At 34.4% G+C, this 19,534-nt stretch overlaps 1 protein-coding gene, 1 long non-coding RNA gene and 1 pseudogene across 2 annotated transcripts; 1 reads left to right on the top strand and 2 right to left on the bottom strand.

The window, feature by feature from the left end:
• The first annotated feature begins 38 nt into the window (after positions 1-38).
• Positions 39-1,672, top strand: LOC141705145 (selenium-binding protein 1-like). The gene is made up of 4 exons (XM_074508215.1): positions 39-317; positions 454-561; positions 650-922; positions 1,265-1,672. Exons 1-4 carry the CDS (start codon positions 51-53, stop codon positions 1,544-1,546), a joined length of 930 nt encoding a protein of 309 aa, XP_074364316.1. The 5' UTR covers positions 39-50; the 3' UTR covers positions 1,547-1,672.
• A 1,774-nt stretch (positions 1,673-3,446) lies between these two features.
• LOC141705144 (cyclic nucleotide-gated ion channel 2-like) lies at positions 3,447-7,697 on the bottom strand (annotated as a pseudogene).
• Positions 7,698-14,613: 6,916 nt separating this feature from the next.
• LOC141705143 (uncharacterized) lies at positions 14,614-18,502 on the bottom strand. The gene is made up of 3 exons (XR_012568223.1): positions 18,367-18,502; positions 17,736-17,798; positions 14,614-14,887 (listed from the first exon to the last, which is right to left on the bottom strand). It is a non-coding gene; the product is annotated as an uncharacterized LOC141705143 (long non-coding RNA).
• Between the last annotated feature and the right edge of the window lie 1,032 nt (positions 18,503-19,534).

Below are 19,534 nucleotides of genomic sequence, written 5' to 3'. Positions count from 1 at the left end.
CTCATATTAAGAAAACCACATATTGTATGATTAAATCAACATGTCGTCATATGCTGAAAGTATCAACTTTCATTTTGCTCATCAGGTGGGAGAAGGAAGGACAAAACCCAAATTTTGGTTATGATTTCTGGTACCAACCGAGACATGGGACTATGATTAGCACATCATGGGGAGCCCCGGCTGCTTTCACCAAAGGCTTCAACCTGCAACATGTTTCTGATGGTTTATATGGTCGCCATTTGCACGTTTATAGCTGGCCTGGGGGTGAAATTAAGCAGACAATTGATCTTGGGTCTGAAGGGCTTCTTCCCTTGGAGGTGGGTGTATTAAATTTTGTCTTCATTTTCCCATATTATAACTCACCCTGCCTTTATATTAGGTACATATTCTCCATCTCCCAACTCCTATATTTACTCGAATGACTAACACTACTGCTTGTGAATTGGTTAACAGATAAGGTTCCTGCATGACCCATCTAAGGATACAGGGTATGTTGGATGTGCTTTAACAAGCAACATGATACGCTTTTCGAAGACTGCAGATGGTTCATGGGGCCATGAGGCAAGCTCAGTTCCTTTAGATTCGTTTTTCTTCTTCGTTGAGAAATAGAATGCACGAGTTTACTAAAATTATTTTATTCTCCTTTCAGGTTGCAATATCAGTGAAATCACTGAAGGTACAGAACTGGATTCTTCCTGAGATGCCTGGGCTAATAACTGACTTCCTGATTTCTCTTGATGATCGATTTCTCTACTTTGTGAATTGGCTTCATGGAGATATTAGGCAATACAATATTGAGGATCCTAAGAATCCTGTACTGGCCGGCCAAGTTTGGGTCGGAGGTCTTATTCAGAAAGGAAGCCCTGTAGTTGTCGAGGCTGAAGATGGTAGCACTTACCAAGTTGAGGTTCCAGAGGTCAAGGTATGCACATTCCAGTCTCATCTTGTTGAAACAGAAGATAAGTTAACTAAAGTCTTACACGGGCTTCCATTAGTACATGTCAATCCATTACAATGGAGCTCATGCCGCTGTTTATTACCAGCTTCTGAGCAACACACACACACAGACGCAGACACTCACATTGTGTCCTCTTTCAGTATATCTTATAGTAACAAGCTCTTTAGTTACTTTGTTTCTCATAAGCGTTGCAACACCAAAATTCCCAGCCCCGCCATAACTATATGGCAATTCATTATAATGAAGCTCATGCCATTGTTTAACCTTGTAAAACTAAATAGTAATTTTCCTCTCTTTATAATGTAGGGAAACCGATTGAGAGGCGGACCTCAGATGATTCAGCTGAGTTTAGATGGGAAGCGGCTTTATGCCACAAACTCGCTCTTCAGCCAATGGGACAAGCAGTTCTATCCGGAGGTCATAGAAAAAGGATCCCACATATTACAGATCGACGTGGACACTGAGAAGGGTGGTCTGAAGATAAACCCCGATTTTTTCGTTGACTTTGGAAAGGAACCTGACGGTCCTTCCTTGGCACATGAGATGAGATATCCTGGTGGTGACTGCACCTCAGACATTTGGATTTAAGTTTCTTGTTTCTTTTCATTAATAAGACTCAACTTCTGGTTTGATCCTTGATGTATCACTGATAAGTGGCTGTGGATCATAATATGTAATTCGAATGTTACATTTAATACATCTGTTTTACATATTTTTTCTTCTCGCAAATAATCTTCCAAACCTTGGGCACCGTCTCAGCATATAGCAAGTAAACACTTGATCATACTTACAGTAGATGTTTGACCATCGAAAATTCGAGGTCCATGCTATGTTACAACAATTATAGCAGAAACTATGTTTGAATTTGTGTGGAAATTAGAGAAATTACTGAATGCAATCACTAAAACAAAATAAGTTCTTCACTCTATTGAACATTATGAAATGTTAGGTGGAGTGCGGTTCCTTTAGTTGTTAAGACTCTTCTAGTGGGTCTTCCACTACAGCACTAAGTAACATTTGAAATGAAACACAAGTTAATAAATTGCAATACTCTCTTTTTTTATGTTTGCAAAAGCCAAATCAACTAGTAAATATGAGAAGAAATACCAACAACACTGCTCTGTGCTTCTTTCTAGTCCTTACAACTCTGCTGTGTTCAATCAAACCTTTTTCAGGCATGATCTTTGCTGCAAACTCTTCGTTAGACGAATCGTCTAGGGAGTTCAACGGAAGCTTGGAGAGTTTGAATATAGAGGAAGATATAAGCCTGAGGAGGTTTCTTGAAACAAAGAAATATATATCACCAGGGGCTTTGAAGAGAGATCAGCCTGTTTGCAATGGTGGTGGCAGAGGTGAATCTTACTCGAAAAGTGATGGTTGTCTTCCTCCACAGTCTCATCCTTATACCAGAGGTTGCTCGAAATACTATCGTTGTCGTAGTGATTCATGATTTCCTATTTCAATTATCTTCACCATATATAAGCTTGACTTTGTTGTAATATTGTTCTTGCATTGTTTCTTAGCAATGACAGAAACACTCATGTTCTCCATTTTTGGTCTGTGTGCTTCTCCAAGTACTGGTGTGACCTGCAAATAGACTCGAAATGCAATCTATGTAGCTATTTCAGATCATTGGCAACTATACAATGAGTTGGTCTGTTAACATACTATTCTACTAGTACATCTTTGCTAACATTAAGAAATTCATTAATTTCTGATTTTAGTTAATCTTGGTTAATTTTCCAGTCATTCTCCTCAGCTGGAATCTACACTTTAACTGTAATTCAGAGTGACAGTCGACCAAACTGCAATGTTGTAAAGCATAATAACGTCCCATAGATTCATTTTTCTATTTTTTCATCATTAACTTCAGTTTAAGAAAACCTACTACAACTAAAATACTAGAATACTAATTGCAGACTAGTAGTAATTATAAGGAGTTTAGCAGATAAATGGCTGTCAATACGGAATAACATTTTATTAGAGTAACGAATGATATATAGGAATGGCTTGATACATAATCTCAGACGACAGCTTAACTAACCTAGAGGCGCAATAGTTTTTGGCTGTGGAAGGCAAATTCCTCGAGCATTTTAGGCTTTGCAGAACGTATCACAGACAATTCGGAGTCTGCAAAATTTCTGAAACATGTTCCAATCCATTTCTCTATAGTTGCAGACACTGAAATAAAGAAAATTGTTATACAGTTTTAGCATATATAGATATTCTTGAATTGATCGATAAGATACACAGGATCGGGTTTACCTGACAACCATAGAATGATAAAATCAACTGTTCTGCACTTGAAGACACATGACATAATATTACATTGTGATATTTAAAACAGCTGCACAAGTGCATAAATATCTACATTTCTATGTCCTTAACTGGGATAGCTAAAGAGATAATCAACAGGAATTTTAACAGAAATGAAAGTATATATGAACTGATAAATATTTTTATGTAATTTTAAATTTTTTTAAAGAACAAAAATTCTACAATATTCCTTTATTACATTCACATAATAATCCAGGCCCAACACAACTGATGACAATAATTATTATTAGTCGAGGTGGTCCTTTGGCCTAAGAGACAGGAACATTGCAGCATAATGCCGGAGTTTTTGGTCACTGCTGGTGCTTGCACCATCACTGCCACCACCATTTACTGCGATACGATTCACATGATCACCTCTAGTCCTCAGCAAGTATCGCCTCCATGCAAATTGGATATTGACAGCAGCCCAAGACCTCCAATTAGATGAGTAATACCTTGTTTTGTACTTAAGTTTGCCTCTTAAGAATGTGTAACGAAAATGATTTGTTATATATTGAAGCTGATCAGAATCAAGACCATACGCCTCAACAGGCTCCACACAAGAAAATGTGGCCGATGAAGGCGGGAAACGATCCACAAAAGGCATACGAAGGCACCAGGGAACAAGTTCATCTCCTATGAAGCCACCAGGTTCAATTGAAGTGGTCGTTACCATGCCCTTTGTGATATTTTGACTTCTCATAACAGTACCACTTACAATGAACACCATACGCTGTACTGGTTCACCTTCTTTCAGAATCTGTGAATGTTATACATTAATAAAGATATTACAAACTGGATTGATCATATTGGTTAAATATTTTTTTAGTGGATCACCTTTTCATCTTTAGAGTAGACCATGGGTTTAACCCGGTCACAGATGTGGTCAAGGATCAGGTCATCCAAGTTGTCAAACAGCGGTACCTGCAATATCAAAAGGGAGTCCTTTATTGATATATAACGGTACACAAATCCATCTCAGAATTGTGCCAGGTAACAGTTCACAAGTATATAGTTAGAAATAAGAAATGAACAAACTCCAACTATCAGGGACTGTAAGGCCTGGAGACATCTATCACAAGTGTGATTAAGTAGGAAAGGCTAATTGTTAAGACGCGCCACTCATATTAAATTTGCATATATGTTCATTTTAACGTTATTGTCATGAATATGCGTTTTATGCAAAAAGAGAAAGAAATAGTACAGTTACATAATGCATAAGATAGATTGAATCATTTCAATTTCACAAGACTTGCGCATTGCGCAGTTGCAATCATGTGAAGTAAAAAAAGCGCACAAGCCCATTGATCAACCAATCTGCACTTGTAATATCTAGCATTTCTTCTTTTATACAGTTAGATTTCTTAAGAACTTGTCTTCTGTCAGTAATAAAACAGACCAATACAATGTCTTCACATTCAACTTCCGTAAGATGATATTATACTGAATGATTAAAGGATACTAGCATGATCACTGTTCTAGGTCTTAAACTGATTATATTTCTGTCATCCTTAGACTACCTTGAATTCTCTAAAAGAGAAAGAATTTAATGTTATTTTGATTACTGAATTTGTTACTTATAAGCTCATAGACCAGGCCTAACCTTTCTCACCAAGTCCAAGCAGAGAAAACGCTTGATATCTCTTCTCAATCCATCAGGAAAATCTTGAATGAGTTTCATTCATCTTGGCCTCCCATGGTTTTCCATCTTTCGTGTTCATAACGGACTCTTCGCTTCAGCTCTGGTGGTAGTTGTCTTCGTCTCATCACCAGTCCATGTCTCTATATCTGAATTGCATTTGTCTCCGTCTAGGCGTCACAGAATGAAAAAACACCTAGATAATATTCTCTAATTAGTAGTCCAGTCCCATATAGTCAACTTAAATTCTGTAATAAATTCTTTTACATTGTCAACACAAAGAAAGGAGTAGTCTATTTTAATCTTGAATACGATCACCTGTATATTCCCAATTAGAGAGGTAAAAAGTGCTAAGCCTGCCAACACCATGATTATGGTGAAAATTACTTCAATTGACTGGCTCGTAGGTGTCAAATTACTTCCCATAGTGCTATAAACATAAAACCATACAGAGTTAATGAAGGAAAACAAAACTAATTACCCGAAACCATATGTATAATGTATGTTCTAATATACCTGAGAGCCATGAGTCCCCAGAGATTGGAATAGAGAAGTTTTACCATGTTAGAATTCTTAACAATGAGAGGCAGAGCAAAGGCATAGTTTCCATAGGGAAAATCTCCACCTTGGTCCATGCAGGTTGTGAAATTGGCCTTCATCGCGGAGTTCTCAACACACGGATTTTTATAACTGCTGTAACAAATCTCACTTGGACAAGTCCAAGCAAGTGCACTGCATTCTTTGCTTTCATGACATTGTTTCTTTAAGCACTCTGCTATACGTTGCATCGATAGTATATACCAGAACCCCCCTGACACCTAATTTTTCATGATACATCACATTGTACAACATTTAAGAATCTAGTTCCAACTTCCAAGTCCTTACACTTACTTAATCAACAGTTAGCAGAAACACTAAACAAATAGTACAAATGAAATTAATTTCATAAAGAGGAAGCTGCAGGCATTTACATACATGTGAGGCGAGGAAGTAAGCAATGAGATTGAGGATTAAACCCCACCAAGCAGTGCCGAAAATGTAGCCTGTAACCTTCTTCACTCCTCGCATTAGATAGAAGCTGTGATACAGCTTAGGAAAAAATTGCAGCAAGAAGATTATCTGAGTTACAGTCATTACATCTTCTACCTTTTGCTCTCTTAGCAGTTTTGGCAACATTAACCAGTACAGAGCCTGCAGTTTACAAACAAAATCAGTAACTACATTTGTTAATTCAACTTTTCTGTAAAAGTATCACCAAACATTTTTATTCCGTAAAAAAATTGCCGAAATAAATAATTTAAATCCTGAAAAGGGCCTTCCTCTAACGTTCCACGTAAACACGTCTAAGAGATAAGAAGCAAAGTGTCTTTAATGCTACAGATAAAGCAAGAATCAAGGTTTAAAATTTGGATCATCTGCATCACTGCTTGTAACTCGAAAAATACAATTTGTCACCTAAATTCCAAATTTAGCTAATTTTAGTCCATTTTCTTCGGCCCCACAATCAGTTTGTAAAATTGACTATTACTCCTATTTACTACTCCCTCCGTCCCAATCTATGTTTCCTCTTTTAACTTTCGGTACTGTTTACGGTAAACGATTGACTACTAATTTACGTCTAATATAATATCAAACATAGTTATGAGTGATCTTGTTGGATTCGTATTTATTAGTACTTTAATACAGTGAAATTTTTATATTTAATACTAATACAAATTTAAAGATATTAACGATCAAAAGTGTGTATTCGCAAACGTGTCCAACACAAAGAGGAAACGTTTTTAGGGAGGCAGGGAGTAATATAAACTAATTTTGTAAAAAGTATTATTAAAATCATATATTTCCTCTGTCCCACCGAATTCGCCAATATACTTTTCTTGTAATCGAATTGACTAAATTCTGATAAAATCACATATATTAAATCAATTAAAAAACTTATATTATTCAAAAATTACATATATTTTAAAATTTTCGATCAAAAATTAATTAATTTGACTATCTATAATGAATTCGGGATAGATCGAGCATTTAGTGGGGTAAAAATTTTCAAAAATTATTTAATTTAATGCGACAAAATCAAGAAATTAGATATACAAAATCCAAAAAAGACCGTAAATGCCAAATGTAAGCCAACCAACTATTGGTCTCTCTTGTATCCTTGCGGGAGGTTAAGAGTTGACCTCTTTTGAGAGTTTTGAGAGTGTCCGTGTGTTATCAATTAGCGAAAAAAAACTTACTTGCGGGACCGGAAATATGACATACAAGTCGAACCAAAAGCCTTTAACCGACCCAACATAGTGCTTCACGACGGCGCGTGCATCCCACACCAACTCTCCGTTACCAACATTCAATGACTCCTTGGACACGTAAGCAAGCCTGAACTTTAACCAGAGATTCATCACATGAAACGCATCGACGCATGTGCGCAACAAGGTGGCAAATAGTAACATAGTGCCATCAATATATATGCACGGGTTGGGACCGGGACTAGATGTTATGGCAAACAAAAATAAAGGGTCGATGGCTAAGGATGCGCCACGAGACAACACGAAAAATCGGTTTAACCATTTTATATTTCGGGTTCGGGGATCGTAGACGTGGTTCGATGCACCGGGTATTGCAATGCACCTGAATTAAAATGTAACAACTCGAATTAAATTAATTTCATCGAAAATCTCAAAAATCTCGAAAATTATTGAGTACTAATATATTTTACTGAAATTTAAACTGAAACTCGAACTCGAAACCGAACAGAAGAGAATCTTACCTGTGCATGTTCATTGCAAAGGGAGAGGAAAATGAAGCTTTGAGAAATGTACACACATATATGAAATTTGGTTATGTTTTTATGAGGGGTAGAATGGAGAATGTGGTTGATAGCTTTATATAAATTAAGATGCTATTTTGACATAATATTTTGTTTTTTACAAATTCTTTTAAGATAGTATATATCTAATTTGGTACTTTACACGTCAATTTATCTGATGAATTCTTTTTATGTCATTATTTAGTTATGAACATAGACATAAAATGAGTTCGGGTACAAAATTTGTTACATTTTCGAATTATGATTTTTTTCAAGTGTCGTGTTTTTAAATTATACTTCCCCAGTCCTATCCAATTGTTATCGTTTCTGAGAATGTCCGACACGCATCGTTTCTGAAAGAGTGTCGATACGCATTTTAAGATGAATGTAAAGTATAGTTTTATAATTTTTTTTTTCAAAATTTTCTTTTTTTGAATAAAAATAGAATGTTTAATTTTTTATTCAGATTTTTTTTAAAGTTAAAGAACTATACTTTATATTCATCTTAAAATACGTGTCGAACACTCTTCTACGATGACAATTGGGAGGGACAGGGAGTAAAAGACTAAACAATTATCATATAGAAATACTAATACTAAGGCTCCGTTTATGCGTCAGAAAATAACTTATATCTGAAAATTTTAACTTCTAAAAAAATTTTTTAAAAATCAAACAAAAATACTCCCTCCGTCCCCCTCAATTCTTTATATTGGGGGACGGGGGTTCGACACACACTTTAATGCTCTTATTACATGTAGTTGCATAATTTTTATTTTTTAATTTTTTTCTTCTAAATAATAATATAATGTTTAAATTTTTATACAAAAAAAAATTTTAAAAATAAATTACGGAGATATACTTTATAGTTGTCTTAAAATGCGTGTAAAGCATGTGAAAAAAACTGTAAAGAAATGAGAGAGACGGAGGTAGTAAAAATTATTTCTCCGACAAAATAATGCCGAAAATTTGAAATAAAAAATTCAGGAAAAACAAACAAAGAAGCCAACAAATCCCAATAATGCCGAAAATTTAAAGTGACAAATTTTGTTTTAGGCTAGCATAGTCGCTAATTTGTTATCGATGGTGCTGGGGTGACAATTTCGGGTTTTGGGTCGGGTTGGATGTACCTGATTTTTTTTAGTCTGACCCGAACCCGACCCGACCCGAAACGGGTTCAAAAATTGTGACACGAACCCGACCTGGTAGGTACCCGAGTAACCCGAAATTGACCTGTTTGACCCGAAATAACCCAAAATTTAGAAAAAATTAATAAAATTAAAATTAAAAAAATTAATTTACATCATTACAAAACTAAAATGTTATGCCAAATTAATATAAAAAATAAAAATTTAATAAAACACAATATTACAAATAATTTATAAAATATAACCTACCATTTATATACATATATAATATATATTAATTATTTAAATAAACAGGTCGGGTTCGGGTATTTCGGGTCAACCCGAAAATGACCCGATTTTTTTGGGTAAATTTTTATCCAACCCGAACCCGACCCGAAAGTCAAAATCCTCAATCCTAATTCGTATTTTGCGGGTTGGGTTCGTGTCGGGTTTCAGGTCATGTCTGATTTTGGAACCCCTACGTGGTGGTACACCACAAAACTGGTTACAAAATTTCGCACAAATGACCGGGCAAATGAGGGGAAGTTTTAAGGGTCAAGGAAAAGATTAACCTATTTTTCAAATAAAATTAATAAAATGACCCGGCAAATGAGGGGAAGTAATTGTACTTGTACACTTATGTGTGTTCATTTAGAGAAACATAATCAAATGTGACACATACAAAACACATTTGAGAACTCTTAGATTCAGATCATATTTGTCAATGATATACTACTTGCAACTTCTAACATGATAATTAGAAAAGGTTATCCGGGTATGTTTAATCGGTGCTGGTCTCGTCTATATGCATAAAATTTTCGAGATTTAACATTTGAATGCAGGAGATCACGTCCCCCGTTTGATTTTTTGTTGTTAGGATTATTAATATATTCATGAATTTTCTCGTAACTCACTTGTTCATATAAATAATCTGTACCACAAATCCACATTGAGATTTTAAACATGTTGCTACTTTACATATCTGAAGAGAGTGACAGGTTGGTTGTCATTGCGTTATATTTGTTGTTATCAGAAATCATGATTTCACATATATGAAAGCTTGAAATGTAGAAGATGAAGTTTATTAATGGAATCTTGTTCAATAAGCAAGTAAACTATACAAACTGTGATATTGTATTTGTTAACTGAAAAATGTACAACTCTAACAAACTAATGAGTGAGAGAGACTCTTAAATAATGATCTAACACCTATCAGCACCACTACTTTCTACAGCTGGCATAACTAACTTTTTGTTACTGATGTAAGCTTGTTACTTAGCTGGCAGCTTGCGTGGATCTGTTATATTATCATCCCCCCTCAAGTGAGGAAGTGTGAACAAGTTGAGTACTCCTAGCTTGGACAAATGATATGTCATTAAACAAGAGAGAATTGCCTTAGTGAACAAATCTACAGGCTGATCCTTGGAAGCCACATGAGAAGTAACGATCATACCCTTTTGTAATTTTTCTCTAACTATATGACAATCTATCTCAATGTGTTTTGTCCTTTCGTGAAAGACTGATTGACAGCTATGTGAAGTGCAAACGATTATCACAATATATAGCTACAGCTTAAGCCTTGGATTCCAAGTTCAAAATAATGAAAGTAACCAAGTTACTTCACAACAGACATCTGCAAGGGCCCTGTACTCTGCTTCTGCAGAGGATCTTGATACGGTTTGCTGCTTTTTAGATTTCCATGATATCAGGAGAATCACTAAGGTAACACAGTAGCCTGTTAAATGACTGTCGATAAGAGGGCAAGCCCCCCAGTCAGCATGTGCATATGCTTTGAGCTGCAAAGGACTGGTTCTGACAGAAACACCTTGTTCCAACAGTGTGTTTCAAGTATTTAACAACTTTCAAAGCAGCATCCATGTGACACTGTCGTGGGGAAGCGATAAATTGAAGCACATGGACAGAATATGAGAGATCTGGTCGTGGTGATAGTAAGGTAGATTTCTACCACTAGTTTCTATAAGGAGCAGATTGAATAGAAGGTGAGTAACATCACTGAGAAGAGTGTGATTCTGTTCCATGGAAGTGTTGCAATACCGAAATTTTTCATAACCAACATCTTTAATAATATCCAATGTATACTTTCGCTGATTAAGATAAATTCCTTTGTCAGATCGGGCTGCTTCAATGCCTAAAAAATATTTAATAGGACCCGATCTTTAATTTTAAAATGACTGGCCAAATGAGATTTAATAAGACTGATATGTTTTGATGATTTCCAACAACCAATATGTCATCCACGTAGACCAGAATTGCTAGAAAACTTTGAGACTTCATAAGAACAAATAGGCTATGATCAGAGTCTGCTTGTTTAACCATAGTTCAAGAGAACTGATCTGAACTTGATAACCATTTATGAGGAATTGTTTCAGACCATAAAGGGATTTATCAATCTGCATACCAGAGGATAGAAGAATGAAATTGCAAACTTGCAGGAATAGTGTAGCCTTGAGGTATTGCCATATATAACTCCTCCTCTAAGTCACCATATAAAAATGCATTAGTGACATTGAGTTTGAGTGACTGACCAGTTACTAACAGCTGCTAAAGAGAGTAAAACCGCACAGTAGTCATCTTTGCCACCGGTGCAAATGTCAAAATAATCCAATCCTTCTGTCTGTGTAAACCCCGAGCCACAAGTCTTGCTTTTACCTTTCCACGGTTCCATCTTGATTAACTTGACTTTATATAACCATTTACAACTAACACTTTCTTGCCATATGAAAGTGGTACTATTTTCCAAGTATTGTTAGCTTCTAGAGCAGCCAACTCTGTGGCCATGGCTGTACACCAAAACGAATGTTGACAAGCAATCTTATAAGATGTTGGTTCAGGGACATAGTGACATTTGCTATAAAAGATTGATATGAAGGAGAAAAACGATCAATAGTCTGACACAAGTTAAATGGGGAACACCAACATAGTCTTTAAACTTTGCTGGGACAGTTTTAACTCGAGACGGTCTAGTGTTAGCAGGTATGTGTGATACAATAGGAGTGATAGGAGTCTGAAGAGGAGTAGATGTAGTTGCGGAAAATGTACATGTTCAGTGAATGAAAACCTTGACAAATTTTGCAAAAGTACAAAGCTATGTCAGTTTCTGATGGGTTTAAGTGATCAATATACTCCTATCAGAGGTCACCTCCTATTAATGACTCCTGTGCCTACATTGAGTGCTGCTTTATAGTATTTTGATGCAAGAAGAGAACCAGAGAGAATGTATTTCTGGTAATTCTTCAGCTGATTCCATGGCTTTAGCTGTGAAACACGCCAATGGTAATTATGGTAACAGATTTCTCTAAGAACTCAAAGCAGAAAATAAGTGCTGATAACTATCAAATGTGTGAAGTGTGTCATATGACATGGACACAACAAGGAAAAGTGCTTTTGTGTTCATGGATACCCTGAATGGCACATGTTATATGAAAACCTAAACCTAAGCCAAGGATTCAAGGTTATAAGGCTGCTGCTAATATCAGAATGCTCATGCTTTCATATGTGACCTCAGATGTCAATGAAGGATCAGAAGTTAATGACTCTACTACCAACTACCGGTGCTCTAACTGGTTTCTGCTAATGCTCAATGTCAACAGCTTATGCACATGATTCAGTCTAGCCCAAGGACCTCTCATCAAATGCAAGCCATTCAGGACAGAGCACTGCTGTTGGTTGTTCTGCTATTGGTCAAACTCATCTAGCTGGTAAGTGTTTTACATTTGGTGTGTCACACAAATCACACCCAATTGTTAGACTGTAATAAGTGGATCCTTGATTCAGGAGCCACTGATCATATCACTCCACACTTGCACTTATTGACTAATGTGCAATCTGTAACTCTATCTTGCATCTTCCTAATGGTCACTCCACAACTGTCACTCATACTTGGCACTGTATCTCTTCACTCAAATATAGTTCTTACTGATGTACTCTAGTGTGCCCAGTTTTAATTATAATTTGTTATCAGTTCCCAAACTCACTAAACTCTCTTCCTGTGATATCTTTTTTCACCAAAGATGTTTGTTTTGTTCAGGACCATATCTTGAAGAAGACCATTGAGATTGGTGAACTTCAAGACGGTCTTTATCTTCTGAATCAATCTGTCTCCAAGTCTCCTAAAGTTGTGTCTAGCTGTAATGCCATTTGTAATAATTCTACCAGTACTCTTGATCTCCTGTTATGGCATGCTTGATTAGGGCATCCATCTGCTTCTTCTATGGCTTTGTTGCCCAAAACAATGTATCAAAACAATGTTTCTTTCAATAGTTGTGATACTTGTCATTTGTCAACACAGTCTCGATTGCCTTTTGTACCATAGCATAACAACTAGTGCTGATTGTTCAATCTGTATACATGTTGATGTGTGGGGTCCGTATAAATATAACACTCATGGTAATTGTAGTTATTTTCTCACAATTGTTGAGGATAAATCTCGTGCAACATGGGTTTATCTTTTTCTGATAAAGCCAAGTAGCTACACTTTTGTTGAACTACATTGCCTACGTTCCAAACAGTTTCAGTGTTCGGTGAAAATATACGCTCAGATAATGGAACTGAGTTCCTTAGTAATAATCTGCAAACTCAGCTAGCTACCCTCGGTATAATCTCATAAAGAGCCGCATTTACACTCCACAACAAAATGGTGTTTGTGGAGAGGAAGCATCGAACTCTTTTAAACACAGCTCGAGCTCTCAGACTTCAAGCTTCACTACTGTCTCTTTTTGGGGTGATTGCATTTTGACTGCTAAAACACCAATACAATTACGAATGGTATGTCTCTTATCATGTTCTGTTCTCTACACCTCCTACATATGATCACTTGAGAGTGTTTGGAACACTTTGTTATGCTACTGATACGGTCCACATAAGGATAAATTTGCTGCTCGTTTATTGGTTATCCATTCGGTCAAAAGGCATACAAAGTCTGAACCTTGAAACTAGAAAAGTTTTTGTCTCTAGAGATGTTCATTTTTGTGAACACATATTTCCTTTCTCTACTATAAAGATGTCTGATACCATATGAGAAATCATGATTTCACATATATGAATGCTTGAAATGTAGAAGATGAAATTTATTAATGGAATCTTGTTCAATAAGTAAGTAAACTATACAAACTGTGATATTGTATTTGTTAACTGAAAATATACAACTCTAACAAACTAATGGGTGAGAGAGACTCTTAAATATGATCCAACACCTATCAGCACCACTACTTTCTACAACTAACTTCTGTTGCTGCTTAGCTGGCTGCTTGTGTGGATCTGTTATATTATCAGTTGTACTCTGTCAATATCCGAAGAGAGTGACAGCTTGGTTGTCATCGCGTTATATTTGTTATACTCCATTGCAGTCTTTGCTGATTAGTCCTTACAACATGTCTATGCACTCAGATTCAATATTAGTAGCTTATTACTTAAAGAGATTCGAGCACCATGATCTCGACACCAAATTTGCTGGAAAATGTGTAGATCATCAATGCAGCATCTATGAAGTGACAGATCTTTTGTCTTTCGAATTCTTAATTCCTCCTGTTGAAGCATCTCATACAATGCTAAGACTCTTTCTCAATAGCATCCAAAACTATCAGTTGTACAATCTGCAAAGATAGTAAACGTCTCGACGTTTTAGTTCACTGTACTGTAAGGTTTGCAGATTATGTTGAGCCAAAGCTTTACTTCCAGAATTACTTTAAACTGCTAAATGTACCGCTGAACTGATATCAGCAATGATCATAGAAAGTTTATTGTCGTAATTAATAATTTAACTACACTTCTAGTGAAGTAATGAGAGGTTGAACACACTCTTACTATTTAATTTAAAAGCCATTACATTAACACATAATTTCGATACACATTCTTAAATGAGAAGTTGTTTGAGCCTTAATTAACACAGCAACAGTCCTTGAATGGTGGAATGCAACCTCCTCCACTAAACCCTGAGTCTCTGCATAACTCGCCACAATCAATCCCCAAGCTCGCGCATCTTCCAAAACATTGCCCAGCACGCCCTTTCTCTCTAATTGCAGACACTGAAACCGAAAAGATAATTACAAATATTAGGATTAAGAAGCTAACAGATACTACTAGTAGTCTAGTACGCAATTATTATTATTCATTAAAATCATCATCTGCAAAACGATATTTTAAAAACATTCTTGGATATTAAGTTTGTTATTTATATACTGAGATATGTTCATCCTTATGTGCTGTAGACATTTGATTCGTGATGAACATACATACCAAGCGAGACGATTAGCAGAACAAGTGAAATCCATATCACAAGTTTCTTAGCAATGAAAGAAAAACTCATGTTCTTCATTTTAGTTCTATTTATCTACTTGTAAATACTAGTGTGATCAACAAAAGACTCTCCAAAATCTCAATATATAGAGCTATGGACAACTATATGGACAAATCAAAATCCTGCAGAAAATCCTGTAACATTAAATCTCAATATATTACAGGATTTTACTCCAAAATCCGGTAATATTAAATCAAGATTTTAATAACTTCAACAATATTCAAGCTTTCAAAAGATCTTCAAAAATGTTGGATATATAATCTGAAATTTAATAATTATTCTAAATTTTTGTCATATTTTAAAAACTTATTTGATTTCGAAGGATTTCATAAACTCGTGTATTTACTGTTTTATAACTTTTAAAATCTAGCATAAATCCAAGGAAATATAATGGGTCTGAATCAAACTATGCTTCAATTCTGCCAAACTCTATCTACATCGTCTAGAAACAATTAACCACAGTTTTTTGAAAATCCATAAATTGCTAGATGTACAGCTGAACTAAAAAGCTATGATTATTGAACCTTTTTTTTGCAGTTCTATACTCCTGTTATTTCTTTTCTTTTCACAGACATAGTGCAGTTAAAACTTCTTTGGAGTAATATGGTTGTGATCAAGAAAATATTAATTTAGTGAGTTTATTAATTTATCGGGAGTAAAAATACACTGTGTTCATTATGTTGGAACCAGAGAAAAATATAATTTTAGCGAGGTTATTACTTTATCAAATATTACTTCATCCAGGTTCAAGCGTATGTGTCAAGTGAATACAATAGTATGAACAAAGGAGTAAGCTTGTAACCACTGTTTTACAAATATTTAGCAAGTTTCTTCTACACCATCTCTGATAACTATTCTTCAACAAACAGTCCCTGATTTTAACTACTAGAAGAAACAACAACAGTCCCTGAATGGTGGTAGGCAAACTCCTGCAGCATATCCTGAGTCTTTGCACTCGTCGTTGCAGTTCATGTCCAACTCTTTGCATTTCATAGAACAGCCCGCAAATTGCTTATTAACTCCGATTGCAGACACTGAAACCAAAATGATCATTTCAATAGTGTACACATATTATGAAGCAGCATGATAAAAACCAAAGCCTATACTGAAGTGTGTGAATTACATAAATCTGGCGATGAAAATTGATTACCAGGAGAAATTAGCTGTGTACACTAATTAGTAGCAAAATTAGTGCAATCCATATCGCTAACTTTTTAGCTGTGGAAGAAAAACTCATCAGGTGCATCATTTTTGCTCTAATTTCTTCTCGATTACTAGTGTGATCTACAATGTACTCTGCGAATACGTTATATACTACTAGCTATGCATGATTTTTGGACAGCTGGACATAGTGACAAAGCAATTAATCATCCACAGTCATCTATACTTATCTGCTAACTAACTTTTGATGGATATGCATTTCCTCGCTAGAGGTAGCTGCAATCTTTGACTGCAAAATTTGTTTTTGGATGATGTAAAAACTACAAGCTATAAGAAAACCTAAAAAAGTATACTGAAAATATGATATATTGGCATTTGACAAATGAATATCAACTGAAGAAAAACAAATTTATTTGGGAGGAGACGCATCTAGGGAATATGCATTATCAAAAAGCGATTTACCAATCAGTATTCCTTATAATAATCGATTTAATTTAATTAATGGTGTAATTTTATAATAAATTATTGACATTAAATGTATTATGATAAAATGCGAGTAAATATAATTTTTTCATATAAAATAAACATTTAATAATTAAAAGTTAAAGCGGAAACCCAAAGATTGAAGCGTAATTTGAGTCTCACACTTGCGGAAGTGTTTCGCTTGAAGGTCCTGAAATCATTTCATTATTTATGATCATCAAGTTCCAGTAACCCATCCCCATTTTATCAAAAAGTTCCTTAATATGTATATATAAAATCTCTTATCCAAACAGAAAAAAAGTCACATTTCAAATAGCTGAAATTTTCTCCTGAGAAACATATTTACAGGTTCTTGTCACCCATCCACTTTTTTTTCAAGTTCATTGGAAAAATAATTTGCCCACCTACTATCAAAAGAGAAAAAAAAAGACCCATTTTAAATAGAAGACATTTTCTCATAAAGAAATATATTTGCAATTTATCATATACTTTTAATGTGTTCAAATTTAACATCCATTCAATAAGTTTCACAAAATTCATTCAAGTTTAACAAACAATCCAAGTCCAACACAGATGAAAATAAAATCTAAGGCACTATAGGACTCCCAAACTCAGTTTTTTTATTAATTTTACCAAAATCCTCATCAAATAAAAAAGATCTAAAATAATTTAAGATGAAAACTATTAAACCGAAACCTAATTTTACTAAAGATAAAAAGATATAACTCAGTTAAGTATCATTAAAATATATTAAATACTAGGAAAGCATGATAAATTATTTACAACATATTTGATAAAATTTCATAGTACTCTTTTCAAATTAAAATCTACTTACTCATGAGTCATGATGCATTGACGTGATTGAGTATGATTGACTTTTAAAAAATTGTCCACAAGTATTATGTAAATTTTATAAATATAAAATAAATTACCTACAAAAGCAAGTCATTGAAGGTGCAACTCGATCTTTTTTGGAGCAATTTCTTCATTATTTGCTGCAACAAATTCATAAATAGAGGTATATTAGAAAATGAAAATCAATATTTTCAAAAAATATAAATCTTTAATCAAGTTGAAGAGCTTAAAAATACCGGATACCAACATTTCGGGAAGGAAAATCTTATGAAATATATTTAAAATTTTGTGCCACAGTAGAATTATCGACTAATGTTTATAGATCGTTTGTACCTGATCTATCTATTACTACGAAGTGTAAATTAAAAACTGTTATGAACCATGAAATTTTAGTTCGATCCGATCTTTTGTGAAATTTGCAAAAAAAAAATAGTAAAATTTTGTTCAAACTTTAAACCAAACCGAAACTCGAAGTTAAAATAAATAACAAACATAATTTTTTAATATATACATACATGATTTGGATCGGGATTAGATTTCTCTTCACTCTATAAATATAATTTTAAGGGAAAATTTTACGTTTTGAAAAAGAAAAGCATAAAAATTGGTTTCGATTCTATCTCGTTGGCTTGAAAATAGTAAGAATCCATCTATTTAAATAAAATTGTAGAATTTATATTCTAAAAACCATTGTATGCAATAACTTACCGATTTGACTTGAAAAAATATCCACATCTTGAAATGATTAGAATAATAAGGCGAAGACGAAAGAAAAAATTAAGAATTTAGGAAGAAATAGCAAACAACATAGCACGATATGATATTTCTGGGGACGATAAAATTGATAAGTGGTTGAAGAGTTGAAGTTATATGTGAATCAAAATCTAATTTTGTAAAAAAATGTGAAAGGAGAGTTTTGGATAGAGAAATAGATCGGGAAATAATAATTGTACAAACTTAAGACATTTGGAAATGAGCTAGAAGAAAAAGATTTATAGAAATTAATAGCAAATTGGGGAAAAAGAAAAAAAAGAACTAAGAACGTGGCGGCATAGAATTAATGTTCGTGGCATTGCTAAAACACACGGCTTTTTAATATAGCGACAGGTGTCCAACTCCTTAATTATATATATTGACACGTAAAAGTTAATAATATGTGCTCGACAAGTAAAATTAACTGTTTGTTGAATTGTACACATTTTTCTTGAATGCTAGCGCAACCAAATGAAAAAATTATAAATTTTAGTATTTTATATATTATATCTAGATTATAAGAAATTTATTTAATATAAAATTAAATAATTACAAAGTTTAAAATTATTAGTTATTAAAATTATAAAATTCCAAATTTATTATCTAAAATACTAGAAATCACGAACTTCAATTTGGTTGTATTAGCATTCAAGAAAAATGTATAAAACTCGATAAAAGATTACTTTACTTCTCGAGCATATATTAGAGTATGTTTTGATTTTTATTATGACAACTCAAATGATACCATTAAGAATACTATTCACAACCATATATCCGTTCACTTGAGCGACCACTTTCATATTTAACTTGAAGCAATTGTAAGAACCCACATAAGCTCTGTTAACATCTTAAGCTGAAAGTCTAAATTTAAAGTGTTATACGGACTGAACTACACAATGATGCTATTGTTGGAAAATGTGGGTAGTAGTCCCACATTATCAAGTCAATTTGAGTCATAAGTTGAGTGGACAAATGTTGCATGCGCGCAACGAGTGACACTTGGAATACGTTCTCCTCAGAGAGAGCTTTCTGAGACATTTTGAATCACTCAAAATGACTCAGAGATGGATAAAATATGATCATTCAAAGTTAGTCTCTTAGTAATGATAAATTTGTGGAAGAA

The sequence above is a fragment of the Apium graveolens genome, unplaced genomic scaffold (assembly GCF_009905375.1).
Source record: "Apium graveolens cultivar Ventura unplaced genomic scaffold, ASM990537v1 ctg8594, whole genome shotgun sequence".
Classification (NCBI taxonomy): domain Eukaryota; kingdom Viridiplantae; phylum Streptophyta; class Magnoliopsida; order Apiales; family Apiaceae; genus Apium; species Apium graveolens.
The sequence above is the reverse complement of the archived record's forward strand: the minus strand, read 5'-3'. Positions and strand labels throughout refer to the sequence as shown.